Source organism: Eulemur rufifrons, chromosome 1 (assembly GCF_041146395.1).
Source record: "Eulemur rufifrons isolate Redbay chromosome 1, OSU_ERuf_1, whole genome shotgun sequence".
NCBI classification, from domain to species: Eukaryota; Metazoa; Chordata; class Mammalia; order Primates; family Lemuridae; genus Eulemur; species Eulemur rufifrons.
In genome coordinates this window covers 92,979,257-93,005,941 of record NC_090983.1, presented here as the reverse complement: position 1 = coordinate 93,005,941, position 26,685 = coordinate 92,979,257, and the positions used below count along the sequence as shown (strand labels likewise).

Sequence of the window (26,685 nt, the reverse complement as noted above, 5' to 3'; positions counted from 1 at the left end):
AGAATGGGATGGAGAGGTACACACACATAGAAGCAAGTCAGCACTGTTGTTGAAAGTGGCTCATGGGTGTTATTATATTATTATGATTTTAAACATACTCATTTATAGATATACATATATACACACATATATATATCTTGTGTGTGTTAAACATGTTAAATATTTTTAATTGACATAATGATGCCTAATTTATGGGATTGCTGTGAGAATTAAGTGAGATAATATATGCAACAATTGACAATTGTGTTTGTATTATCACCTCCTTAGATATTGTGGTCGGTCACCGCAGCTCCATGTTTGGGTCACCTCCCTGCGAGTCAGACCCAAGACTGGGCCCTTCCTGTAGGTCACTACTAATGAAAAGTATTAGAGTCTTCTCCACCAATGTCTCATATTCCACCAGTAGACCTATGGAGCCAAAAGTGAGTTTAGAGGTCAGCTGTTACAACCTTCTGTTTTGCACTTGAGGAAAAGGGGCCCAGAGAGGCTGAATGACTTTCCCAAGACGTCTCGATTCCTTTGTGAGGTTGCCAGGCTCAGATTGCTATTTTCCAACCCTGAATCCAGAGCCGTTTTCTCCAGTAAGAAGGAAGCCCTCCTCAGTGGTTTATTATGTCAGGTCCAATATTGCAGATGTGTCACAGCTGAAAGGAGGTAGAGAGAAGTAAGAGGAGGGGTTGAGGTTGGAAAGGCATCCTTCTGTAAGTTTAGGATTTCTGATGTACTGGTCCACTCAGGAGCGGGTGGGTGACATCAGGACCCAGGGACCCAGACCTACACACGCCTTGTGGTTGGTGTAGTACCAAGAAGTGGCCACACGATGTCGCTAGAAGCCAGTATTTGGAAATTGGTCAAGCAGTTCCCAGCCTCCTCTGTGGCGTTCAGTTCTTACCTGGCAGACAGCAAATTTTACTGAAATTCTGAGCTGCCCTCATGCATGTGACTCACAAGAACAGGAAACTAACGAGCAAGTCCTCAAAACAATTTCAGAAGAGACAGGATGACTTGGACCAAGGCTTTCCAACAGAAATATAATGTGAGCCTTGAATGCCAGCTGAGCATGTAATTTTAAATGTTCTAATAGCCATATTAAAAGAAAATAAAAAGAAACACGAAATTAATTTTAATAATATATTTTATTTAGCCCAGCATTTTCAGAATATGATCGTGTCAATATGCAACAAATACATTAATAAAAAATATTAATGAGCTACTTTACATTTGTTTTTTTTTCCCCTTGAGAGTGGTGGATGTTTTACATCAACAAAACAGCTCAACTCAGATCAGCCACATGTCAAGTGCTCAAAAGCCACGTGTGGCAAGTGGCCACCATCCAGGGGGACGCAGACACAAAGTCACATACCTCAGCTCTGAGAAACAGTTTCCATACAGTATGAGGACATGCAGGTCCAGGAGCATTTATTCCAAGTGTAAGGATGGCTTAGCAGATAGCACTGGGACAGCCTGGACTCCCCCAGATTCTTTGCCACCTGCTAGACACTGCCTGAAATTCTATCGGCTCCTTTTAGGTTTCATATCCTTTCAACCTCAAACGTTGCCGCACTCTTCTCCTTTTTACTCACAGGCTTGATCTGAGTTTCCCTGCATTGAAAAAGGCCAGACCAAGAGGACAGAGAACTGGCTCCTTTGATCCACCAGAGGCTGTCCCCCAGCAACGTCCCTGACTCCGCTCCGAGAACGCCCAGGCAGCCAACCCTGTCTGACTGTCCAAGCCGAGTGTGCTCATTCCTTCCACCGCCCAGCTTAGCCAGTCCACACTGGGTGGGAGTCTTCTCATCTAGACAAGCTTGAGCAGTTTCTGCTGGGCAGAAATGAGAATCTGGGAAGAATTTCAGTTTGGTGGTTTCTCTAGGCCTTCGACCCATTTTACTCTATGGACTCCTATGGGAGGCAAGAGATAAACTCAGCCCCTCAGGCTATTGTGGGACCCGATAACATGCTATTATCTGGAGGAAATGCTGAACACCCCACACCAGTGCCAGAGGGCCTGCAGTGCGGAAATGGCTGCATTTCTGGAGAGATAGTTTTTCAGTGTTGGGCATTGTGGCGACAGACCGGGGAGGGGGAGAAGGGCTCCCTGCCACATCAGAATAGAACCCTCACTTCCTGAACACCCTGCTGAGATAAGAGTGTGTTTGTAAAAAAATTAAACCAAAATTAATAAACAAAATGCGTAGGTACCCACAGCCCATGGCAAACACAGTAGCCAGCACAGAACTGTGGACGCCTAATATGTCCTGGGAGTGGGCTGAGCACCCTCGTGTTGAAAAGCATGAAATAAAGCCAGCCCCAGCTCCCTGCTCAGAGTGGCATCTGGACAGCTGGTGCCCGACATCTCTCCAGCATTGAAAGGCTCCACCTGTCCCACTCCACCCTCTCCTCGCTTCCCTCCTTGTGATTTAGAACCTGGTCCCTCTCCATCTCCTTGACTCCACCCCTTGCTCCCCTACCAAAGGGGACCGAATGGTCCAAAGTTAAAAAAAAAATTCTCTATGAAATTCCTGGCGAGGGGAACGCTTTCTGGTGAACCATACCTTCATGAAAGCAGAAAGGCTAACCTGGCAGCTACACTCTCCAGTGTGTCTCACTGGGTGGCTTATCTGATTTTGAAATAAATCCTTCACAATGCAGGAAGAATCTCAGGTAGAGATGACTAAAACAAGAACAGCGAAACACACTTGTTTAAAAGTTACAAAGTATGTATGCATACTAATTCCACTTTTCCCCAAAAGTTCCCAGACCACAGCTTTCACTCAGGTGAGGTGATTACTGGACTACGACCTCAACCGGAAAAATAAGTCAGGTGTGTGGACGGGACATTATTGTTCACTGTCCTATTCTCCTGTATGTGTAACTGAATAATCTAGCATGGAAGCTGCCTGCACGCCTGTGAGTTTGCCTGTGAAGTTGGGAATGTTTCCGAGGGAGAAGAATCACATTTTTAAATTGCAGCATTTGTATGTGGATTTTCCTCCTTATGCAAAGAAGCAGCAGGCAGATGACCTGGCAGACAGGCCAGTGGCCTGGAAGGCAGGCCCTGCCTGTCACTAACGGCAGTGTGAGCTTGCATATGCCACGTACCTCTCTGTGCTGGGGCTTTCCCAACCAGAAAACAGACGAGGAGGCTGGGCGCTGTGACATGGACAAGCAAAGCCTATATTTGGACAGAAGAGAGTGAAATGGCAAACTCCAAAATTCCTTTCAACTGTGCATGCCTAGTGTGTGTGTGTGTGTGTGTGTGTGTGTGTGTGTGTTGTCAGTGTCGGACCTTATAAACCTCTAGTCAAAGTTCAGCCATGAAATCTCACATGGCCTAAGCCTAAAACCCAAAAACCTAACCACTGCCACTGTTGATAGCATTCTTATATGAGAGCTTCTTAAAAAAAGAATTATCTTGGAAACCACCTATTTCTGTATGATATTTAATAAGTTTTACTTTTAAAGGTAAGTTGTTTTTGAACTATTGATGCCTAACTTAAAACAAAGCATTTTGTTTTTAAAGCTTAATGTAGATAAGAATTTGCTTTTTTTGAATTACAAGAAAAAAAGTCAGCTATACTCTTTCCAAATGGGGAGGGGTATGTCATCACATGGCTGTCAAAGCTGAACCTTGAACCAAATTGGGAAAGACCAAGAAAAGAAAAAAAAAAAGACAACCAACGGTGCCTGAATTTATTATTATTTTCCAAGTCACTATGAAGTAAAATTAGGGCAAGTTCAAGGGTGAGGAGTGTCATTAAAGTATCTAGGTGACTCTATAAAACCCCTAAAAGGCCCAGAGGTTTCTGGGGTGGAAATTCCCCAAAGCTTCAATCATGAGTCATTGTAATTTGCTGCCCTCAAAGCCTCTACTGGTTTTGGCAGAAGTCAGGGCCCCAAGTCTCGAGTCCAGCAGGAGAACGGAAGCTTTTTGTTGGGAGATGATGGCAGGGAGGGATGGATAGTGGTGAGAAATTGCGAAATTGCCTTATAAGGAAACTCTCAGTCCTGGGGAAGGCCTGGTGTTTCACAAGACTAGAAAAATGTTAAGGGAAGATCCTCGAACCCCTCACTCCTCTCATCAAGAGTTCAGAGAAAGAGGAGAATGAGGGATACGTTGTTCCCCAAAACAGATCCGTAGAATGCCCTTCTCTTTAAATGTGAAGGGGTAACCGACGCAAGGCCATGCAGCGATTTCTTAACCAAGCTATGACGCACACAAGGCACTGAGCTCACAGATGTCAGATCGTGACGTGAACAGGGCTGAAGCTACTGGACACACTGTCAGAGGCTCTGAGGAAGCCAAGTCCAGCTGGAGGGGCACCACATCCTGGAAGCCACTCAGGGCAGGGAAGCTGGATGGGGCAGAAGCAGACTGTCCTGTCTGATGTCAACCCTCTCCACTCACTCTCCAGCCAGTGGCAGGGAACTCACTCTCTATGCAGGATGGATGTTCCAGAGCCTTCATGGCCAGGGTAGCAAAAAAAGCCCCCAGGCCGGCGTCCTCTGGGCCCCTAATTGAATCATCTCCCCGGGATGGGTGAGCACTTGGCGAGAAGGGGTAGAAGGCCTGCTTTGGCCTAAGAGCTCAGGGCTTAAAAGAGTCTTGAACCCAATGCCACATGTTGTTTAGCCCTTTGGCTGACCAGCAACTTGAAAGTGAGCTAGGAGTGCAGATAATAAAGTGGAAATACTGCTACCCCACTCCCAGCCAAAGGTGCACAAGAAAAGGGTCTTGGGATCCCAAATAACAGATCAGAACTGAACGTGAGAGCCAGATGGCTTTTGAAAGCCCCATTTTGATCAAGCAGCTAGAGCTAGGTAAACTCAACTGGAAGAACACCTACTGCTTACACAGCACTTAACTAGTTGCCACTTTACCTAAGTGCTTTACACACACTCTGTCATTTAATCCTCCCATCATCCTGTGATACAGATGCTATTATTCCTACTTTATAGGTGATGGGCTGCAGTGACTTGCTTAAAGACTTCCAGCCAGGATTAAACCTGTTCTGCCTCCCAGGTGACGGGGCATGACCAGCAGCGCTCCCCTTACACATGGCCATTCAGAGCTGGGCTCAGCAGCAGAAAGGGTTGGCTTTCCCCGGGCTCCTCCTAGACCAGCTGCACATTCGGGCTCAGCACTGGGCTGTCTGGGAATGTACCTCCTGGAACATAATTACCACCATCGAGGATATTATTAGCATTAGGCATTTACATGACACTTAATATTTTTCAAAGCATTGTACTACTGTCTAATTAGTTTTTCCTTGCAACATTCTTGTCTGGTCCACACTTGATAGCTGGGGAAACCAATGGGGAAGAGATAAATGCTAAAGGTTGATGGAGAAGGAATGGCAGCACAGTCTCTTGGCTTCCATTCTCTCTGGTAACTCAGCCAATATAAATTATCTCCCATACCCCTCCAAATTTTGCACCTCCAACCCCCAGTGCTCCACTATCAAGGTGCTTACGAATTCTAGGAGCTGTAGGGGGGGAATCTCTTCCTTGATGTTGGCTCAAGGTCTAAAGACCTTTCAAGAAAAACTAAAAAACACCCTCATTAAGTTCAGGTTCACAATCATTCAGCACTGTGAACACCCTTAGTCTCTTTCTAAACCTCTCCATTAAAGCTACCTATAAAATCCTAGGGTTATGATTCCCAGATCTAAGGTAGTTTCTGATAGGAAGGTTTTATTTAGCATTTGAAAAATCCTAATCGGGTCTGTTAAAACAGAGAGATAGGGCAGGTCAGCAGGCCCTGTATCTTGCTGGCAGTGGGGGCTTCTGAGCTGGGCTGTAAAGAGGTGGCTTATCCTCTCATCCTCAGAGCCCTGGCAAGGCATGAGAAGCCACCAGTCCTACCTCACAGTAAGATATTCTCACTGCAAGACCTCTTGTTATGCTCCTCTGGTTAAAGGAGAAACCACAGGGGAGCAGAAGGTGGAAACAGGGAGGAAGCTGAGGGCCTGGAACACCTATGGGAGTAAGGGAGGGGACTGAAATGTCAGGGGCTTAGCTGTGGGACCCACCACTCCGGGCCACACCAGCCCCCTCCCCTCAGAATACCTGCACCCTCCTACAGCAAGGCTTGGGCGGCTCCTTTCTCTCTGCAGGGGAAGTCCCCTCATTGGGAGTGGGTGCAGTGGGACCAACAGAAACCCCTCCGAGTGCACCACCAGCTGCAGGTTCTGGGGACCAGCGGAGTTCCCTGTGGCCCTGTGAGTGAACTAGGGTCAAGGCAGGGACCAGCATGCCTCCTGATGATGTTGGCCCTTCGTCTCCTGCCCTCCCGTAGGCTCCAAGTCCTTTCCTCCCTACCCCTGCCTCCATCCTCTTCCCAGCGAGCAGAGGCCCAACTCTAGGGCTTCCAGGCAATGTGTGCTCCTTGCCAGGTGGGGACAGACACTGTGAGGGGCTGCTGGATCTGAGAGTGAAGTGACTGCCCCAGGACGATAGGAAAATGCTGGGTCCTCTGGATTTTGCCACCAGGCTTGACTGCACCCGCCCCCCACTGCCATCACTTGTGTCCTGGCAGTTGAGGCACCAGTCTGGTGAAGGCTGGGCTTTTTAGTCTCAGGCACCCAAGCTCCCTGCAGGCCCCCAGTCACAGTTCTCTCCCAGTGCCCATAAACACATCTGGAAAAGTCTGGGCCTGGGTGATCACTCTCATGGTCACTGAGACCAGCCAGGAGCTTGGAGGCCCAAATGCAACTGCCACATCCCAGGAGCTCAGGCCTGGGGGCCTGCCAGGACCAGCATTTCTGCCCCACCCCCACCTCCGGGTTCTGACAACCCAGCAAGCCAGAGTCTATCTAGCTGGGCCCCTTCCAGGGTCAAGGAGCTTGGAAGTCAGAAGAAAGAAAATAGACAATATCTACAAGGGGAGACTGTGGTCTTCGGCTCTGCTTTCAGGCCCACCCTGTCTGGGTGACAAAAAGAGAAGGTCGTCTCCTGGGCCGGCAGAGCCTTTGGGACTGGGGGCCACTGCCGAAGACCTCGCCTGACATTTCCCTTCAGCCCCTCTCCGAGCGTCTGGACATCGCGCAGGCAGAGGGCTCCCCACTCCCAGACCGCCCTGGCAGGGAATGGGGCCCCGACCTGCCCACCTTCCCGATGGCCCAGGAGCGCTAAGGGGGAAACTATAACTCCCCTTCTCCTGGAGCCTGCAGGGCGACTTCCCAGTGACCCCTGAGAGAATGGGTCTCCTTCTGGCTTCCCAGGAACTGGAGAAAGATTTGGTTCTTCATTGCCCACTTGCTATGGGCATGCCCTTGGGGCAGGTGAAGTCTATCCGAGCCTCAGTTTCCTCCTTTGCAAGGTTGGGAGGAGGGTACTACACACCTCCGTGGGCTCCGGGTGTGCTTAGCAGGCATACACGAATTAGCTGGCACAGACTGGCAGTTCAGAGCCGCCCTGGGCTCACTGGCCCAGACAAGCTCCGATATGTAGTGAGCCGGTTATCATGGCTCAGGTGTTTTCTGGGGGAGGCGCCCCTAAACAAAACTTTCTCTCTCACCCTTATCTGTCATCTCTGTCTCTTTCTATCCCCCTCTGTAGACCAGCAACATGAGTGAAATGTGAAAATAAAGTTTAACATAAATCCGCCTGTTTTCCTCCGTCAGTCCCACCGCGGATGGTGGTCTGAGCCTCGAGAGTCAGCGCGACGTTCGTCGCCCCAGCGCCCCGGCAGTGTCGCGGCCAGCTCTGGGCTCACAGTCCCAATCTCCGTCTGCGCGCTCGCCTCTGGCGTCTTTGATTCCTCAAAACCGGGTCCCGTGGCCCGCCCGGGAGCGTCGGCGGGCAGCAGGATGGACACACAGTCCTGGCTGCTCCTCGGTCCGGCCAAGTGTCACGCTGCCACCCGGCTCGCCCACCGCTCCGCCCCAGGCTCGCCACGCCCCGACGCGCCGGCAGTGCTAGACTGAGGCCTGGAGCCCCCGGTAGCCGAGGCCCTCCTGGCTTAGTCGAATGGCAGCTGACCCCAGTGCCGGGTCGCCGGGGAGCGCACAAAGTCCGGAATGTCATGGGTTGGGTCTGAGGGGTTGGAGATCGTCGGTGTCACAAGTGGTGTGTCACATGTGGGGCGTAGAGAATGAGGACTGCCAAACTCCAGCCGGCCGCAAGCGGGACTGGCCTCGTGGGCGCGGGTTAAAACTCCCGCGCTGCACAGACCGCCCCGGCGTCAGGGCGAGGCCCCGACTAACCCCTCGGGTCTCTGCGTTCAGGCGGCTGCTCATCAGGACAATGAGAGGGCCTCCAGTCCCTTGATTTTCCTGGCTCTAAATAGGAACGCTAACTCTGGCCCAGAATCCCACTTGCGCCGAAATTCATCGTCTCAGTGGAGTTTGCGGCCCAAGAACGATTCCCGGACTCGCAACCCGCAAGACCAGAAACGTCGCCTTCATCCCGGAAGCACAGGGTGCTCGGTTCCATGTGGCAGCCCCACCGAAGGTCCTAGGGGGAGTTTTGATTCTCGGGGGAGGGGATGTGAGGTCTCCGCCCAGGTGCCGGAGGGGTCAGCGGGTCCAGCCTAGCGCAAGCTGGAGCTGAGGTCTAGGGCAGCCGCAGTGTCCGGCTCAGACCGTGTGGGGGCTCCCCGAGGGGCGCGCCCAATTTGGGCCCCGGCTGCTGCATGATTGACGACCAGACCTTGAGGACCTGGAGCCTCCATTGAGCGGCTCAAACTGGGATCCGAAGCGGAGGTTATTCCCCCGGATAAAAATATTGCAAAATATTGCCCTCTTTCCCCGTTTCCCGTGTTTTATTAATTTCATGGAAAGGTCAAGGGTGGCTTGAGGTCTGAACTATCCTACATGGGTTTCTATGCCTGCCCCTTCTGCTCCTGGGGCAATGTCTGGCAGGAGAGTTGGGTCAGGGACCACCACATCCTCCCTTCCCTCTCCTCCCCACTAGTTTTAGGCCCTTCCTCTGAGTCCTCTCTCTGACTCTGACCCCTGTCTAAGCCTCCTACAGGCGCATCCATTGTGTCCTCACTGGTGCCACGACACGAGTTCTCCCCAGCGGTGCCCACATCTCAAAGCGAATGAGGCTTTCTTATTTGTCTGAATTTTTTTAAAAAAGTTTAATGGGCATTCTTCAGCACAAATTCTGGGACAATGGAGAAAACTGTAATATAATGAAGCAGCTATACATTAAATATGTATAAGAGATTAGGATATTAAATGGCATATAAAGGTCTAGGATTTATTAAGGGCTAGAAATAGACAAGACACAGGTGTCTACATAAACTGAGATTCAATTTTAGATTCAAAGGCACAGTTGGGAGGGGATCAATCTAATCTAACTCCCTCCTTTTACAAATAAGAAAACTGAGGGCCAGAGTGAAGCACGGTCCCGCCCAAGGTCACACGGCGCGGAGCAGGCAGAGGGGACCAGGGAACAGTCCCTGACCCGCAGCAACGCAGCGCCCACCCCTCTATGTTCCAGGTATTTTTTGCTTTCGGAATCACAGCGCAAACTGCCCCTGAAGGCTTTTTCTCTCCAGTTTTGGCTCGCTTGAGGTGAGGGGATCCCAAGAAGGATCTTCTTTCAGGAAATCCATTGTTTCTCTCCCTCCGGCACCAACCGGCAACCTCTTCCACAGCCTCCCTCCACCCCTACCCAGAGCACCAAGGTTCTCCGATGGAGCCGACAGGTGGCGCTTTCCTCACAGATAAACCGACTGTGACCCGCCCGCGCCCCTAGCCTACTCGCCTGCCTAGGGTCCCGCTCCCGAAAGAAAGGGGACAGGAAGGCGTGCAGCTGGGGAGCTCGGGCTGGGTGCCACATGGTATGAAATGGGAGACCAGAAACCCGATTCCAGCCCTTCCGTGCGCAGCGGCCTCACGCTCCATCTTTTAAGGGGCCAAAGAGCATTGGGTGCAGAGTGTAAGGCTCGGCCAGCGACAACACCGGGACCTCCTGGGGTCACCCCTAGGGGGCGTTATCTCCCCTCAGCAAACACGCCCACGCACAGGCTCGCTCACGCAAGGTCCGCCGCTGCCTTCCTGAGCTGCCAGCCCCAGCCCCCATCCTTCCGTATACTTTTTTCTTTTATATGTGGGGGGAGGGGATAAGGGAAAGAGGGCGCTTTTCCAATCGTGGCGATAATTGTCCGCGAGATGGGTTTCTTAATCTGCTCATCCATTATTGACTTCTCTTCTAATATTTGGCTTTGCCGCTTTGATAGCCAGAAGATCACATACTTCACTCCTTTGCACAACAATTTCGGGGCGGGCATTATTGGCGCAGGAGAGGAGGAACGAGCTTGGAATGGCTTTGGGGCCGGTATTCCACGCTCCCCTCCTTCGCAGGAAATGAGGCCAGGTTTCCCCTCACCAATCCCCCTACCCCTAAGTGTACCACTCGCGCCAGGAAAGTTCTAGTGGGGATGAAGAGGAAGTTGCTAACTTTTGGGGGCGTAGTGGAGGGGGAGGAACTGTAAGGACTGGACAAGAGGACAGACTGTGTCTCTCTTTCGCCCCCCCTTCCCCCTCCCTCCCTCATTCTCAGCCCCAAGAGTTGGCCTCCCCTCCCACACACACCAGGAAGGGGGTGAACCTTACTTGGGGGTGAATCGAGTGGAGTCGGAAACCTGGAGAAGGAGACCACTATCCCCTGCGCTCTCATTTGGGACTTGGCTGCGGGACAAGAATAGGAGCCGGATTTGGCGAGCCCTGAAACCTGTGGCGGCCTCTGTGGGACCTCGACCTAGTCCCTTCCCCTCTCTGGGTCTCAGTTGCCTCATCTGTGAAGCAGGATTTTGATCTACCGGATCCCTGAGGTCCCTTTTATCTTGCCCTTGGCACGTGTTGTCCACCTTCCCCTTGGCACGTGTTGTCCACCGTCCCCTTGGCACGTGTTGTCCACCTTCCCCTTCATCAGAGCTCTGGGTTGTTGAGGTGGGTCTCGGTAGGAGACAAACAGTGGCTATTTTAATCTGGGTTTAAGCAACGGTTTCCTTTGTCCATGCAAAGTTCAATGGCCAGGATTGGGAGGATGGTTTGGAGGGAGGGGGAGGGGTAGAAGGTGAAGTTTGGGGTCAGAGAGCTAGGGTCGTTGCAACTTCACACACCTCGCTTCCAAAGCCTGGGTCAGAGGGAGCTGCTCTCCCCTTCCCAGCTCGCATACAAACGCACACACGGACACGCGCACACCGAGACTACACACGCGCACACACACACTCTCACCCACGGCCACAGTTCTTCCGTGCACACTCGAGCACATAGTGGTACTCGCACGCGCACTCACCCGAAGCCTCAGGCAGAGTCACGTACAAACACGCACGCGCGGGGCTGCACACTGGGCCCCCAGCCAGCTGTCTGCTGGAGCAGGCGGACCGGGAAGGTGGCCCAGGAAGGCCTCAGCACTGCAGTGACCACTCCCCGCTCCCTGGTCCGATTCAGTCTGAGGAAGGAGGTGGGGCGGGGTGGGGGAGGCTGACGGGTTCTCGCCCCTCTTTCCTCTTCCACTCCAGGCTCCCGAGACTTTCCCTTCCCCGCCCGCCCCACCTTCCCTGCCAAACTTTTTCCTTCTACGTCTCCCCGCCTGGCCCCTGCAGCGCGGACCTCTGCTGGAACCCGGGAAGAGGGTCCCAAAGATGCATCCCTCAAGGGCTAAGGGGAGGCGCGGCCTGGATCCCGCTCGGGGCAAGCAGGAAGGGAGGCGGGAAGCTGGGCGCCGGGAGCGGGACGCGCGGACTTCTGTCTTCTCTTCCCGGGTCAGTAGGAGAAGAGCCCGGGACAACCTCCAACCCTGTTAAGAGTCCAGGGGCAGAGATGGAAGACTTAATTCTGGGGCAAGAGAAAAGAACATGGTTTTGGAGTCACAGGAGCGTTCCTGTGCAAAGGACTTGGATGCTGTTTTTTTTTTCTTCTTTTCTAGCGTTATTTGTTTGTCCTCAGCTTTGGAGTTGAGTCTGGACCTCCCGGGGAGCAGGGACGAGCCGAGAGGGGGAGCCGCAGAACCCGGAAGCTGCGCTGGCCCCTCCTCACTAGCTCCCACACTCGCACACACTCCAGGCCAGTCGTGTGGACCCTGAACCGCGCCGAGCCGGATCGAGGCGGGAGCCGCCACTCGGACAGGTGGGGACCGGGGTGGGAGAGGTCTCCTCGACTTGGGGGCGCTGGCCTTGGGGAACCTTCTGGGGAAGAGGCGGGAGCAAAACAGGGAAAAAAGCGAAATAAAAAATCGAAGAAATTCGACAGTAGACACTGAATTAACATGATTTTTTTTTTTTTCGAAGAGAAGGAAAGGGGTTGAAACCAAATTAGGGCTTGGGTTTTGGAGTTTGGATGGGATTCAGCGTAAGGAGAAAAACCGAGGTGTCTGATTAAAATGGAGAAACATAAATAGGGAGTTGTGTGTAGTAAGCTTGCTTTTGGGAGCTGCGAGCTCTAAAATTCTCAGCTGCAGGGGCCTGTCTGGCTGTGTGTTATAGCCCCAGACAGGTTTGGGGTTACAGAGGGGCTGGTGAAGGCTCCTGTTCCGGTAATCCGAGCCAAGGGACACTCCGTCTCCGCAGCATCCCTGCGCACCCGGAATGCCGCACGTAAACCCGCGAGCAGCGACAGGTCGGGTGTTTGCACTGTGGCGTCCTCGGCTCCTGTCGCGGGCGGGCGGGCAGTTCGCGGGGCTCAGTAAGGAAGCCAAAGCCTGGGAGCCCTTTCCGAATCCTGGCCACTGGGTGCAGTTTACAGAAATCATAGAAATCTTTCCTCCAGTTCCCGCAGGGAGTCAAGAGAAAGCCTGGGAGGAAGAGAGAGGGAGAAACTGTTTCTAGAACAAAAAGGTCCGTGCTGTGAACAGGTCCCTCGGATAAGACGGACAAGACTCTGGGGGAAGACAGGATGGCAGGGGCATAAATCCAAATATTGAAATCCCCAAAGGTGACAACCTCCAGCAGCAGACTTTTTCTCCGGCTTTCTAGGAACCTAGACATTTATGGGCTTATTTCATATACACACAAAAAAGAAATTCTTCTTGCACCCCCTGCCCCGCAGTCTTCTGGGCCCTCTACAAACAAAGCTGCCACCACAATTTCGGGAGTCAACGGAGCATTTTATTTTCCATGGTTTGCCTCCCACGCGCCCCCCACGCACCGGCTTTTTTCCTTTGCCGGCCTCCCCCCAGTCCCACTCTGAGGTTTGGGCAGAATTGCTTAGGATCCCTAACCAATACCCAACGAATCCCCCAGCACTCACCCACCCCCACATTATTATCGCCTCCAAATGAAGACCGAAACCCGAGCGCTAATTGAATTAGTCTATTGAAAGGACTGTCAGGTACAATGACGTTGCTCGAGGCCCCACATTTCCCAAGGTCTATAGGCTTTGGGGACCTGCGATGTATAGTCTGACCTTCCGGCTCATAATAATACCGCGGCACTTGTAGCAGAAATCTCCTCGCATTCACTCCCAACAAAACCGCTGGTCACCCAGTCCCCGTAGGAAGGCTGCGCGCTATTGTGTTGCGACAACTCATTCATGTCCCGCACCACGAGGCCCCACCGCCATCTGATCTACACTCGAAATGCGATTACCACCGTGTGCATGCAACATACTCCCGGCCCATAGCGCACACGCCTGGCCAGGCTACAAGGTTTTCTTTCATAATTCTCTTCTCCCCCGTCCTCAAAAGAGAGGTGGAAGCACCCAGGACCCTGACATTTGTCTCTGCCTAAACAAAATCCAAAATTCTGTGGACATACAGGCTGGTGGGAGATTTCTCTTCTCTGGACAGCACACACCAAAACCGTTAGCAAACATTTCTCCATGCCTGACTAGTGGGGCTGACTCAGATATACACACAAATGTGCATATACAGGGGCCTTAGCCAGACACACAAATACACACACACAAACAATGCTTTTATAGACTTATTTTCTCTCTATGTGGCTCTCACATACACCAGCAAATAGACACAAATATAAGCCCTGGCCCCCACAGCCACAAGCCACTCTCCAAGATCACTAAATGGTTTTTCTAAAATTGGGAAAGGGGAGAAGCAAAGGTATATTCTCTCAGCCTTCACACCAGTCTTTCTACCATATGATCCCAAACTTCTCCGCTAGCAGCTCCCCAAATATACAGGCACTCTTCTTCTCTGTCTGGCTGGTGCCTTCTGCTCAGTGGAAGCCCCTGATAGCCTGGGAGAATGGAGGAAGTCTAGGGATGGGAGAGGGGCTGGAGGGTTGGGGTCTCTCTCTGTCCTGTTTACTTGACTCCCCACCACTGAAGGCTTCTTTGGGACCCCTTCTTCCTTCCAGCGAGGAAAAATAGAGTTACAAAAAACAGAGTTATGCCCCCCCACCTTTGGCATTTGAAACAAAACAAAATCTTTTTCTTCCTCATTGTTCTCCACTTTTATCTGGGCTGGGTATGGAAAGGGTACTTGGGGACAATCAATTTATTGCAGAGACAAGACCCAGTCTGTGGCCTTCTGTGGGGACTCTTGCCCAAGTGACTGCACAGCTCAGAGCTGCAGGGCAATGGAAATGGGCACTGGGTGCCCCCACACTTCCATATCTTTGGCCCGGAAACAGATGGCATTTGCAGAAAGGGGCTCCATTCCATTTGGGGCAGGTTCCCCACCTGCTTTTACAGGTCCACCTCCCTGCCCCCCTGTCAGGGGCACTATCAAGCTGTAAGAAATTCCTTAATTCTCAAAGGCAGAAGCGAGTACCCGGGAAAGGATGGCCACACAAATGTACTCACATGTTCACACACATCCCTTTACCCACATACTTGTACACACAACTCACCCTGCCCATAGTTCCTCACCCACACGCCCAGCCCTGGGCTCATTCAGAGTCCCCTGGACCCCTCACACATCCGTCTTGGCCAACATTTGCTCATTCAGCCCTCACACACCTCACTCGCAGCCTTGCCAGGACGCCAACGCGCTCACACGGAGTTCCCAGTAGCATATTCATTTGCAGGAGGGATAGGAAGGCTTAAGGCCTGGGTGGAGGTCGTGGAGTGCGGGGCGTTGCGGGGTACGGAGCGTCCGGCCCAGGCCGGGCCTGGGGGGAGATGGGAGGACGAGCCAGCGCGCAGAGCACCGCCTAATCCCGCTCGAGCTCGTGGGCCGCGGGTGCATTTATCATCCCATTACTGTAACAAATCCGGGCTCCACTACATGAAAGGTAAAATGAATTACCGACGTTAAGCCGTCAATAAAGTCATTTCTGTAAATGGTGTCTCCAAAGGGCCGCCGCATTATTCAGCTGGCTTTATCAGCTGGCTGGAAATTACGTGGAGGAGCCGGGCCGCGCGGCGCGCGGGGCCGCTCACTTTGATTAAGCGTCTTGCCAGCGCGATGTGACAGAGCTTTTGACCAGGGTTTTATTCACAGGCCTGTGATGAACGCCAAGCTGATCAGGCGGAATGAAGAGTAATTAAAACCTATAAATTATCTTCCGCAGCCCTTCTCGAGGCGTCTCCTGCAGGCGAGATAAGGCGTCGAGACCCTATTTACGGCGCTGAAAGGGACCGCGGCGCACAAAAGCTACGCGGCTAAATAGGATATTGATAGTGTCCTAATTAGAATTTAATTAAGTACCCACGCTTGCTTGCGGGATAAAGATTTCAATTTTGCAAACTTAAATATAAATAAAATCCCACCCCCATTTCGGGAGGAAGGGGTGGGGGCGCCTGGAGATTTCGGGGAACCCTTGGATGTGAGACTGAAGAGGACCCGGGAGATTCCAAGATGGGCTTGAGGGTGGTTTGGGAAGGTCGAGGAGACCGCAGCGGACCTGCGCTGCGCAGCGCTCGGAAGAGAGGTTCTCTCCCCCAGGCTGTTGCTGCAAAGTCTAGCTTTGAATTCAGCCCCGGAAATCGGGAGACCCTAGGCTTGACCCCAAGATGCAGAGAGCAACGCGAATTCCTGCTTTCCAAGGCCCTTTGAGAAACCAGTAACTGCAGTTTTTAGCTTGTGGTTTTAGTTGGGTGTTTCTCTTACCCTAACCCCTGTGACTTTTCTGGAAAACTGAGAGTAGGGGGGATTATTTCGCATGTCTCAAATAGACAGTATCCCCAAAGAGAGCCTTTCTCCACTGTCCCAGTTGGGGACGGCGGTCAGGACGAAGAGGTCCGTTGGAGCTCTAAGATGACAGCCCGGAAAAGGCCTCTTTTGCCTGAGCCTTTCTCAGGCACCACAGGGTTCAGCATATAGGACCCTGGCCCTCCAAAATGGCTCCGCAGACAAGTCCAGCGGGTGCCTAGATCCTCACTCCACCCCTTCATCTTGTATCCGTGGGTATGGAAAAACTTTTGGGGTGCCTCGACCAGGAAACAGCGAAAAATAGCCCAGCATACTCGAGCGTGGGGACGGCTGGAGACGTCTCGCCCCCAAAGCCAGGGAAGAACGCGAATGGCTAGAGACGAGACGCCCAGGGAGTTGGGAGCATCCCAGGAAATTCAGTTACCCTGCAAGTGTTGAAACTCGTTGTCCACACTGTCAGCTGGCCAGGGCAAACACAAGGTGTAGCGCTTTCATTTGTTTGATTCTACTTTACAGGGAAATCTAACACTAAGGTTACTCTGAACCCGAAAGCCCGGGCCTAGTGCGCATCCGAGTTCTGACTCTGCCGGCCCGGGGGCCCTCCTGGGACAACTCTATGTTGCCAGGACAGCCCGGACTCCCGCGGCCAGGGAAGGGCCAGGCGGCCGGCGCTGGGGCTCTTCTGCGCCCTCTGGGCCTGGCTCAATGGCGCCAGGGCAGCTCCCGGTGTTGTTGAAAGTCTGGACAGGGAAGGGCATGGGTGCGGATTCCCCAGAAAGGACAAGCAGTGTAGCCGGCCAACATGAGAAGTACAAACGGGCGTTGCTAGCTAAGCTCGGCGGGCCTCCTAAGTTTGTTTGTTACTTGTAAAAAATAAACTGAGCTTCTGAAAGTAACCGACTCTATTTCATATCACTGACCTCCTCATCTCACTCCTCCTGCACTACGCTCGAGAGCGAGCGCGCCCGCGCGAGAGACAGAGAGCTCACACACACAGACACACACACACACTTCGGCAGTGACAATAACCTCTCATCTCTCACAGCAGTGAGAGCAAGAGAGAGAGCGAGAGAGCGAAAGAGCGAGACAGAAAGAGAGAAGAAAGACGCTGTGTTAGAAATTCCTAGGCTTAGGGGTGCAAAAGCAGCCAGGTCCCTGCCTCCTGACCCTATGCCCGTGCGCACGCACCCATAATCCTGCATTCTCCAACAAGTTGTTTATGGAGTTGCTTCTCTATTTGCCTACACCCCGAAATTCACCCCTCCCGGTTTCTTCGGGCCCCCTCCTCGGTCTAGTCCTGAAGGAGGGGGAGGGACTCCGGGTTGGGTGGGGGAGGGCGTAATCCACGCTCAAGCCCGCGCCGCGGCGCCCCCTCTCCGCCCGCTGCTGACGCCCACGGATTATTTATCCGCAAAGTCCCGCGCGCGCCCATTGGGCCGAGGCCCGAGTGTCAGCGCGAGTCCGGGCTAGCCATTGGCCCCGCACACGTGCGGCCCTGACTCACGTGCTTCCGGTTTGAAGGCAAAAAGTGTGCCTGGGTGATTTTTTTTTCAAGCGAGAGAGTTTGTGCAAAGATCCGAGCTGTCAGAGATTTGAAAAAAAAAAAAAAAAAAAAACCAGCCGGGAGCTGGCGGAGACGCGCTCTCCCTGCAAAAAAAGCAAAGGCGATTAAAGGCGCTGCCAGCCTCGCGCTCTGGGCACAGCTGAGCATGACACTCGGGGAAGTCAAACCCCTCACTACTGCCTAGGAAGATGGCTAGACTTTAAAGACTATTTTTTTTCCTTTTAAGAAAAAAATTATTGGAGCTTTTCTCTTTTTTCTTGCTTTCTTTTTTCTTTTTCTGTTTTGGCCGTGGCTTACTCCCCATTTAAAACAAATCATTGAATCTGGTTGCAAAAAGAAAAAGAAATAGCCAAGTGCCTCCATATCTGGATGTCTACAAATTAGAGAGAGAGAGAGAGAGAGAGACAGCAAGATCTATCTGCTCGATAAGAGCAAGCGATCCAGGCCAGACGCCTGGGCTTTTTTTCCTGCACCCGCCCCGTGCCTTCGCTGGGGCTTCGCCTGCCTCCTTCCTCCGCGCACCCCCACGGGCCGCTGGCAAAGTGGGGTGGGGAGCGAGGCGCGGGGGGCGGGGGCCGGCGCAGCGGCCCGGGCGGCGGGGCGGCCGAGCATGGAAGAACAGCAGCCGGAACCTAAAAGTCAGCGCGACTCGGGCCTCGGCGCGGCGGCGGCGGCGGCGGCGACCCCGGGCGGCCTCAGCCTGAGCCTCAGTCCGGGCGCCAGCGGCAGCAGCGGCAGCGATGGAGACAGCGTGCCGGTGTCCCCACAGCCCGCGCCCCCCTCACCGCCCGCGGCGCCCTGCCTGCCGCCCCTGGCCCACCATCCGCACCTCCCCCCGCATCCCCCGCCCCCGCCGCCGCAGCATCTCGCGGCGCCTGCTCACCAGCCGCAGCCAGCGGCCCAGCTGCACCGCACCACCAACTTTTTCATCGACAACATCCTGAGGCCGGACTTCGGCTGTAAAAAGGAGCAGCCGCCACCGCAGCTTCTGGTGGCTGCGGCAGCCAGAGGCGGCGCAGGAGGAGGAGGACGGGTCGAACGTGAAAGAGGCCAGACTGGCGCAGGTAGAGACCCTGTCCACCCGTTGGGTACGCGGGCGCCGGGCGCCGCCTCGCTCCTATGCGCCCCGGACGCGAACTGTGGCCCACCCGACGGCTCCCAGCCAGCCTCCGCCGCCGGCGCGGGTGCGTCCAAAGCCGGGAACCCGGCTGCGGCAGCTGCGGCGGCGGCAGCTGCAGCGGCCGTGGCAGCGGCGGCGGCAGTAGCCGCAGCCGCCAAGCCCTCGGACAGCGGTGGCGGCAGTGGAGGCGGCGCGGGGAGCCCCGGCGCGCAGGGCGCCAAGTACCCGGAGCACGGTAACCCCGCCATTCTACTTATGGGTTCAGCCAACGGCGGGCCCGTGGTCAAAACTGACTCGCAGCAGCCTCTTGTATGGCCAGCCTGGGTCTACTGCACACGCTACTCGGATCGTCCGTCCTCCGGTGAGTACCCAATCCCCGGCTGCGCTGTGCCTTCCCGGCCCGCGGACGCCCCCAGAACTCCAAGCCGCGGCGCTAGGAGAGCAAACCCGGGCCTCAGGCACGCTTGTCTCTCACGCCTGCTTCCTCCTCCTCATCCCCAGTTCCAGCCACAGCCGAATGTCCACCCAATTCTGAGATCCTGGCCTCTGCGGCCACCACCAAGAAGCTACAGCTCGTGGCACACGGTTTTGAACTCTGAACCCCTGGGGCCTTCTTTGTGTTTTATCTTTATTATTCTTAGGAAAGATACAGTCATTGATTTTTCTTCCAGGGAAAGGGGTGTTTAGATATGGCGGAAAGGTGGGCCTACTGATCTAGGTCTGAAATCCCACGCCGGCTTTGACCGGAGGAGGCTTTGACCAGAGAAATTATCTTGCTGTGCGTTCTTAGAGACACAAAGATATTTTCTGCGAGTCTTTTTACACAGATAGAGATAGATACGGGGTACACAAGAAGAGAGAGAAAAGCGTCTGAGTGCAGCCTCCCTTCACCGGCCGGGTAAGAGAGTGTGACCCGGGTAGGTAGAATCCAGGGAAAGGCAGTTGCCAGAAAGGTGGGTGCTGGGGGTTGCTAGTTCTCTGGAGCTGGCAGACCGCGGGAGAGGAGGGAATACAGGTCAGGCTCAGGCCCAAAAGCGGGGCCAAGCGGAAGAGAGCGTCTCCCTCCGTAGCTTCTCCGCGTCGTGGCTCCCACATCCTCCCGGCCCTTCTCTTTCCTTCTTTCACTCCTTCCTTCCGCATATCTACCACTTAGCAGATCTCTGCCAGCAGCAGACCTGTTTTTCTCGGTTTCCCATCCTCTCTTCTTCCGTGTGCCCCTCGTGCTTGGCGAACCCGAGGTAGAAACCTGCTCTGGGGACAGCCTCTGAGCCCGGGGAGAGGAGGCCGAGGCCTGCCAGACGCCCAGGCCGACGGTGCCTTGGAGAGCGGCAGAGGCTTTGGCCCACAGTCAGGACTCCGGGGCAGTCCGGCAGGGGGTCGGGAGCAACGGAGCCACGCGCCGATTTCCTCTGGCTGGTCTCTCGCCACCCCACCGCTGCCCGCCGGGCGCGGATCGATGCGCGCTATCAGCCCCCGCCATCTCGAGCCCCGTTATTGACACGTCCGGCTCCCTGAACCTCCGAAAAGCTGCTTTGATTGACTCGCCTGATGGATAGAGTGATTGAGCTGTCAGGCTGCATGGCTCGGACTGGCCGGGAGACTACGATTTTATTACAAGTGTCCGTGCCTCTGCACATACATACAACAACACTCCAACACGTCCTGGACCCACAACGTGCAGTGAGGCCTTTCTGGGGATGTGCGCATTTCCTGGGCCATTTCTACCTGCTTAGCTATTAATAATTACTAATCTAAACCCCAGTCCTGCTCTGGAGAGGCCCTTGGCTTTGTTCTTGGCTGCTTTCCTTCTTACTAGGTCTGGGAAGGCAGAGAACCGGCTCCTTTTCGAGCTTGGGCAATTCAGAGGAATGAGCCTCACCAGAGACTGAAGTCGGTACAGTCTGCCAGGCCTGGCCTTTTCCTCGTAGGACAGTTGGTGACACCATGCTCTCCTCTGCCCCTGAAGCCAGCTGTCCAGGTTGCCCCTCCGTAGCTAGGTTTGGAGATGCCCGCAATGACCTTTCTTTCTGGACAGTTTTAGAGATTAACAGGCCTGACATGGACTTGACTTGGCTCAATAAGCTCCCATAACCAAGACAGAGCCCACAAGTAGATGCCAGAAGACTTGGGTGTGGAAGCCGTGGACAGAGGTGCAGGCTTTCTAGGCACAGACCAGCAGCTGAATCCTGCCCTGGGCTGCGCACTTGCCCTGCTTCCTCTCTCCCGGGCTGGGTTCCGCAGCAGTTCTCCCTGACTGGACTCGGAGAGGGATTACACCTTCCTGGTGAAGGTTTTCTGCGGCCTCTTCCCATACCCATCATAGGGTCAAAGCACAGATTTTTGTCAGGATTGTCTCTCTGCCCCTATTTTGCTCATAGTTGGGGGCGGGGAGGAAGTCTCCTTGCAAATGTCATCGGTGGGCAAAGAAAGCAAATCTGGCTTGTTTTTGTTATTCAGGAGCTTTCCATCCTGAAATAGCAACAGTTCCAAGGAGAAATAAGGAAGACCCAGACAAGGGAGACCCTGCCTTTGCAGCTGGGCGGAGTGGGGAAGGTCCTCTCTTACCATCCAAGGGGCAAAACTGAAAATCGGGGGGCCCAGGTCTGGAGGGTAAGGCCTGCAGCTGGGCTAGGGCCTTTTCTTCCCCTTCAGAGAAGAGGATAGTCAGCTTATCCTGCAGAACCTAGGAAGGGCTTCCTTTAGGCCAAAGAGGAAGAAGAGGAGGTAGGGGGAACAGACATTAAATACTTTGGAGCTTGGCAACCTTCTCACAGCCCCTTCCCCATCCCCTAGGATTCTGAGGTCAATAACTCCAAGCAGATGGGGTCTTACTCTACAGTATGTAAAGGATGTAGGTCGGATCTTGAGGATGAGGGGAGGACTAGTTTGCAGGCTGGAGACTCCCCCAGGCCTGCCCTCACTGCCCCATCCATTTTGTTTCAGGGCTGTGAGGACAGCAGACTCCCGATCCCCCCAAGTCTGGGCTGGGCCGTATCAGTATCAGGCTCCAAACACCTATCCATCTTGGATTCCCGCCTTCTTGGCTGGGAAGTGGTGTGATTTAAGTCTGTCTCCGGCTTTCCTGTTCTGAATTGGGGTGTGGGGTGCACCTACAACCTCGACCAGTTTTCCTCCGCGGCTCCTTTGCCTTCCACCCCCCAGAAGGAAACCCAGAGAACCCAGTGGCACTGCGAGAGGCACTTCGATCCAGGGGTTAGCCGGCGGGAGGGAGGCGGGGGTTAGTCAGGGCCTCCACGATTGTCCCGGAAGCGCGGGGCGCGATCCCCAGCTCGGCTCAGCAATTCTCACGGCTTCCTCTGCCCTCTCCCCCTCCCTTCTGCCCTCCTCCCCCCCACCCGGCCCTCTCCGCCGCTGCAGGTCCCCGCACCAGGAAGCTGAAGAAGAAGAAGAACGAGAAGGAGGACAAGCGGCCGCGTACGGCGTTCACGGCCGAGCAGCTGCAGAGACTCAAGGCGGAGTTCCAGGCAAACCGCTACATCACGGAACAGCGGCGGCAGACCCTGGCCCAGGAGCTCAGCCTCAACGAGTCTCAGATCAAGATCTGGTTCCAGAACAAGCGCGCCAAGATCAAGAAAGCCACAGGCATTAAAAACGGCTTGGCGCTGCATCTCATGGCCCAGGGACTGTACAACCACTCTACCACCACGGTCCAGGACAAAGACGAGAGCGAGTAGCCGCCGCCGGCTGGGGCCGCGCGGTCCGGCCGCCGCGCCCGCGCCCCCTCCTGGCACCGCCGCCGCCGCTTCTCCGGCCCCACGCCGGGGAGAGAGCATCTGCGCAAAGGAGGGGAGCCGCAGGGAAAGGAAAAGAGAGAGACGGAGAGAGATCCTCAGAATGGACAGTCACGTTTACACGAAACATTTTTGGAAAGGGAGAAGGACTGGACAGGTGCTATCGAAAAATAAGATCTATTCTCTATTCACAGTATAAGGGACGAAACTGCGAACTCCTTAAAGCTCTATCTAGCCAAACCGCTTACGATCTTGTATATATTTAATTTCAGGTAAGGAAAACAAATATGTGTAGCGATCTCTATTTGCTGGACATTTTTATTAATCTCCTTTATTATTATTGTTATAATTATTATAATTATTATAATTATTTTATCCCTCACTCCGCCTCGCTGCCCCCAGCCCAGTTTCGTTTTCGTTGCCTTTTTCTTTTGAATGTTACTGCTTCTCCGGTGCCTCCCGCCCCGCTCGCTGGCCCTCGTTTCTCTGGGACTTTTCTTTGTGTGCGTGAGAGTGTGTTTCCTCGCGTGTCTGCCTTCGCCTCTCCCCCACCTCCCACGACCCTTCTGTCGATCTGTCTGTGCTGCTCCCCTTTCGTTTTCCGAAGACTTGTTGAGAAATACGACCCCACAGACTGCGAGACTGAACCGCCGCTACAAGCCAAAGATTTTATTATGTTCAGAAACCTGTAGTCTGAAATAAAGTGTACACTGTGCTCACGAGCCGCTGGCGGCCCTCCTCTTTGCGGGCTCGGGAAGGGCGCGGGCCGGGCACGCGGCGCCCCTGCGCACACCGGGCGGGAGCCGGGCCGGGCCTTTAGATCACCGCACGGCACAACGAATGCGGGGGGCAGAGCGGGAATGCGGTGGCACAGGCAGCCCACATTCGGATTTGGCCCGGGTCTGGAGGGTCTGGCGGGGACACGCCTGATCTCCGATTGAGTTCAACGGAACCCAAAGGCCGGCAACCCCAGTCCTGGCTTCAGAAACTGCCCTGGCTGCTTTCAGCGCGTGGCCGGGCCCAGCCGGGCTGCGGCCTCCTCCTGTTCAACCTGCTCCTAGCTCCAGCCTGCCCCTTTCTTTTTTCTTTCTTTCTTTCTTTCATGAGGTTTTGCTAGAGATTTTTGTCCTTCGGAGTCCGAAGGCCTTTCTAGGGTGGAGACAGAGGCCGGTGGGCTGCCTGCCGCCCTGAACAGCTCTCCAGGGCGAGGGTCGCTTCTCCCTGGCTTCTCTGCCTCCTGGAATTCACGGCTTTTGGTTTGTGGGGAGTGAATCTGTTGGCGAAGCCGCGGGCTGGGGGCGGCACCTGGAGCCTCTCGGGGCTAGGGTCCCATGCTCCCGCAAAGCCCGAGGAAAGGAGGCTTGAATGCTAGTTCGCTGCTGGCATCGCTCTGGGCCCAGAACCTGAGGTGGGCTCTGGGCCTGCCTCGTTGGGACGTAAATCTAAGCTGGGAAGGAGGATTCCCCAGTCCTCTTCAGCATCCCAACAAAGCCTAGATTGCTTTCTCGCCGAGAGTCGCATGCACACAAGCCCCCAGGACCCTCAGAACACCCGGACTTCCAAGAAGCAAACATAAAATGTCTTGACTCTTTCCGCTGACCCTGGAGCCCATTCTTCCATGGCAAGAGCTGGGCCCCGGACATTCAGGGATTAGGAGGAGGAAGAAGGCGTCCTTCATCAGAAGATAGTATCGCCCCTTTGTCCAGGATATTTTGAAAAATTGTAACTTCCTCTCCTTCCTCCCTTTTAGTCTCTTCTGCAATATGTGTGTATGTACTTACACTTGTGTGACTAGATAGTTGTCCACATATATTTGTGTGCATATGTGATATCGTGTAGATATCAGTGCATCTAAGTTCCTACCAGTTTTTTTTGTGTGTGTGTATTCCTGTACGTGTGAGTATTGTGCAACTGGGTGTTCATTTCTCTGTAATTAGATGCACAATTGGACGTCTGTGAGCTCACTGTATGTACATGCACTCATTTGTGTTTGCACGCTGGAATGTCTGCAGGTGTGTTGCTGGGTTTGTGCATGCGTGGGAATCCTGTTCTCTGACCTCTTTTCTTGGATTTCTTTCCTGTTGCTTTTGCAGGATTGATTTTGTGAGAAATGAGAAGGGCTAGCCATTACACCTATTTTCTTGAAAAATTCCCCTGATTTAGCCCGAGGTCCTAGTCAGTCCTGGCTGGAAAAGTGACAGTGCTAGACTCCAAGTCCAGGAAGCCTACAGCCCCTCCAAGTCCCTGCTGAAAGGTTTGAGGGCTTGGGGCTCAGTGGCCTGGAGAGGAGTTGGAGGGTGCATTTGACAGTGCCATAGATTCCTGACTTTATTGCAGTAAGTCCCTTCTTTCCATCTCCATTTCTTGGGGTGTGTGGAGTAACCCCTGCTTATATAAGTGCTCAACCAATACTTTCATGCAGAGTTGAAGGCAGTGAGATGGGCCCTTTCATGGGGTTTGCCTGGGAGAGTTGTTTTCTGGTGGTTGGAAGCACATGCTTTGCTTCCCTTGGGGAATAGAGCTTGGAATTGTCAAGGCTTTCACATCTTCCTGTTAGGGAATCTGAGGCCTGGGGCTCAAGGTAGTCCTCCCCGCATCCAGACTGCTCACATCCAGGATGCTCGGAAGTTCAAGAAGGGCCTGTCTCATTTCACCATCTGAGCACATCCAGTTGTGATGTTGAGGCACTCGATGTTACAGAATCTTACCATTTTGAATGGCTGGGAACTGGGCTACCCTCCTTTCTCCTTTCCCCAACATGGCCCTTAGAATACCCAAGACCCCCAACACCACCAGGTGCAGAGGCTGGGACAGAGGCCAACCAGAGTGGCAGCTCTAGGAAACATCCCATTCCTTAGGCTCCTCTTCACCTCTTCTAAGAGATCAAAGCCAAGAGCTCTTCCCTTTAACCCAGGGGGAGAGAGAGGAGTTGGTTACCCCTCCCCATAATTGTATTAGTAAAGTGTATAGATGTGAATATCATTATTCTGTAATTTGATTTCTTGCCCATTATTTCCTTTTATCTTCCAATCACTGTGGGCAAATAGAATTTTCTTCATTGTTCAGTGAAAAAAATTGAATCTCTGAGAACTTAAACATTTTGTCCATGCCTCCACCATGGCTGTGTGTCTTTATGTCACACCTACCTCAAGAATCTGGCCAAGGCCCTGAAGTCATTGCCCAAAATGACTCTCCTATCTTCTCTCCCTCTCTGTTTTCTATTTTCCTTCTTCCTGATTAAGGTAGAGGAGGGGGTGGGGTAGGACTCTGGTCAGATCTTTTTCTTGCACGCCCTCTAAAAAAAAGAAAGTAATAATGATCATAAACGGGCATTGATTTCTCTGATTTATGGGGCTGGCTTAGTGAGCCGCCTGTGTATTAAAGTCTGGGGCTGCATCGAAATAAATACTTGAGCACGCCATCCCAACTTCCTCATTTTCTGTCTTTCTTTTCCTTTTTTTTTTGATTGGATTGAACCATAAACTTAAATCTTCCTCAGCCTAGGAGGAAATACTTGCTAGCTGAGTCTAAACAGTATTGATCTGTGGCTCTTTCTGAGGGCAAAGGTCTCTGTTTCCTCACTGGAAACTCCCTTTCCTTCAGTAGGGTCAGGAGAGAAGGCTCTGCGTGGATGGGAATGGGGGAAGGAGAAGTGAAGTGAAGAGAAAGTATTTTGGTATTTGGGTGTGTGGAGCTACTGTGTGTGTTTATGTGTTTGTGTGTTGTACTGTGTGTGGCATTTGTATCAGGGTGGAACTGAGCATATTTAAGCCTGGGATGGAAGCTTGGGCTTTGGGTGTATGGGCCCCAATGGTGATTGGTGTTTGTGGGTATATGTGTGCCCAGGTCTTAGGCCCCCTGTGGGGCTGCTCAGGGCACAGAGAAGGAATGGCCTGCGGGCTTGCCCTGCCCCCCCCTCGCCCCCACAGCCCTGTCACCTGTGGTATGGCTTCCAGAGACGATACCACCGATACCACTGGGGAGGCCACTGTGCCCCAGCACCCCCTACCCAAACACACACTGCCCTTAGTCAAAAGGCCAAAAAGGCCAAATTGCAGGGGCAGGGGTGAGCTTTGGTTGACTCCTAGAGTCCCCGGAGGCCCAGGCCAGGGCTGGACGGGGCCTGACGAGACTCTTCAACCTGGATGAAGGTGTCTGTTGTGGCTTCTCTGGGGTGGCCATTAGTTTCTCCAATGGTCAGCCAGCCTAGCTTTTCCTTTATGTGTTCGAGAAAAGCTATT

The 26,685-nt window shown here is 53.5% G+C and overlaps 1 protein-coding gene across 1 annotated transcript; it reads left to right on the top strand.

Moving 5' to 3' along the window:
• The first annotated feature begins 17,703 nt into the window (after window positions 1–17,703).
• Window positions 17,704–23,166, top strand: EN1 (engrailed homeobox 1). The gene is made up of 2 exons (XM_069473492.1): window positions 17,704–19,053; window positions 22,071–23,166. Exons 1-2 carry the CDS (start codon window positions 18,183–18,185, stop codon window positions 22,385–22,387), a joined length of 1,188 nt encoding a protein of 395 aa, XP_069329593.1. The 5' UTR covers window positions 17,704–18,182; the 3' UTR covers window positions 22,388–23,166.
• The last annotated feature ends 3,519 nt before the right edge of the window (window positions 23,167–26,685 follow it).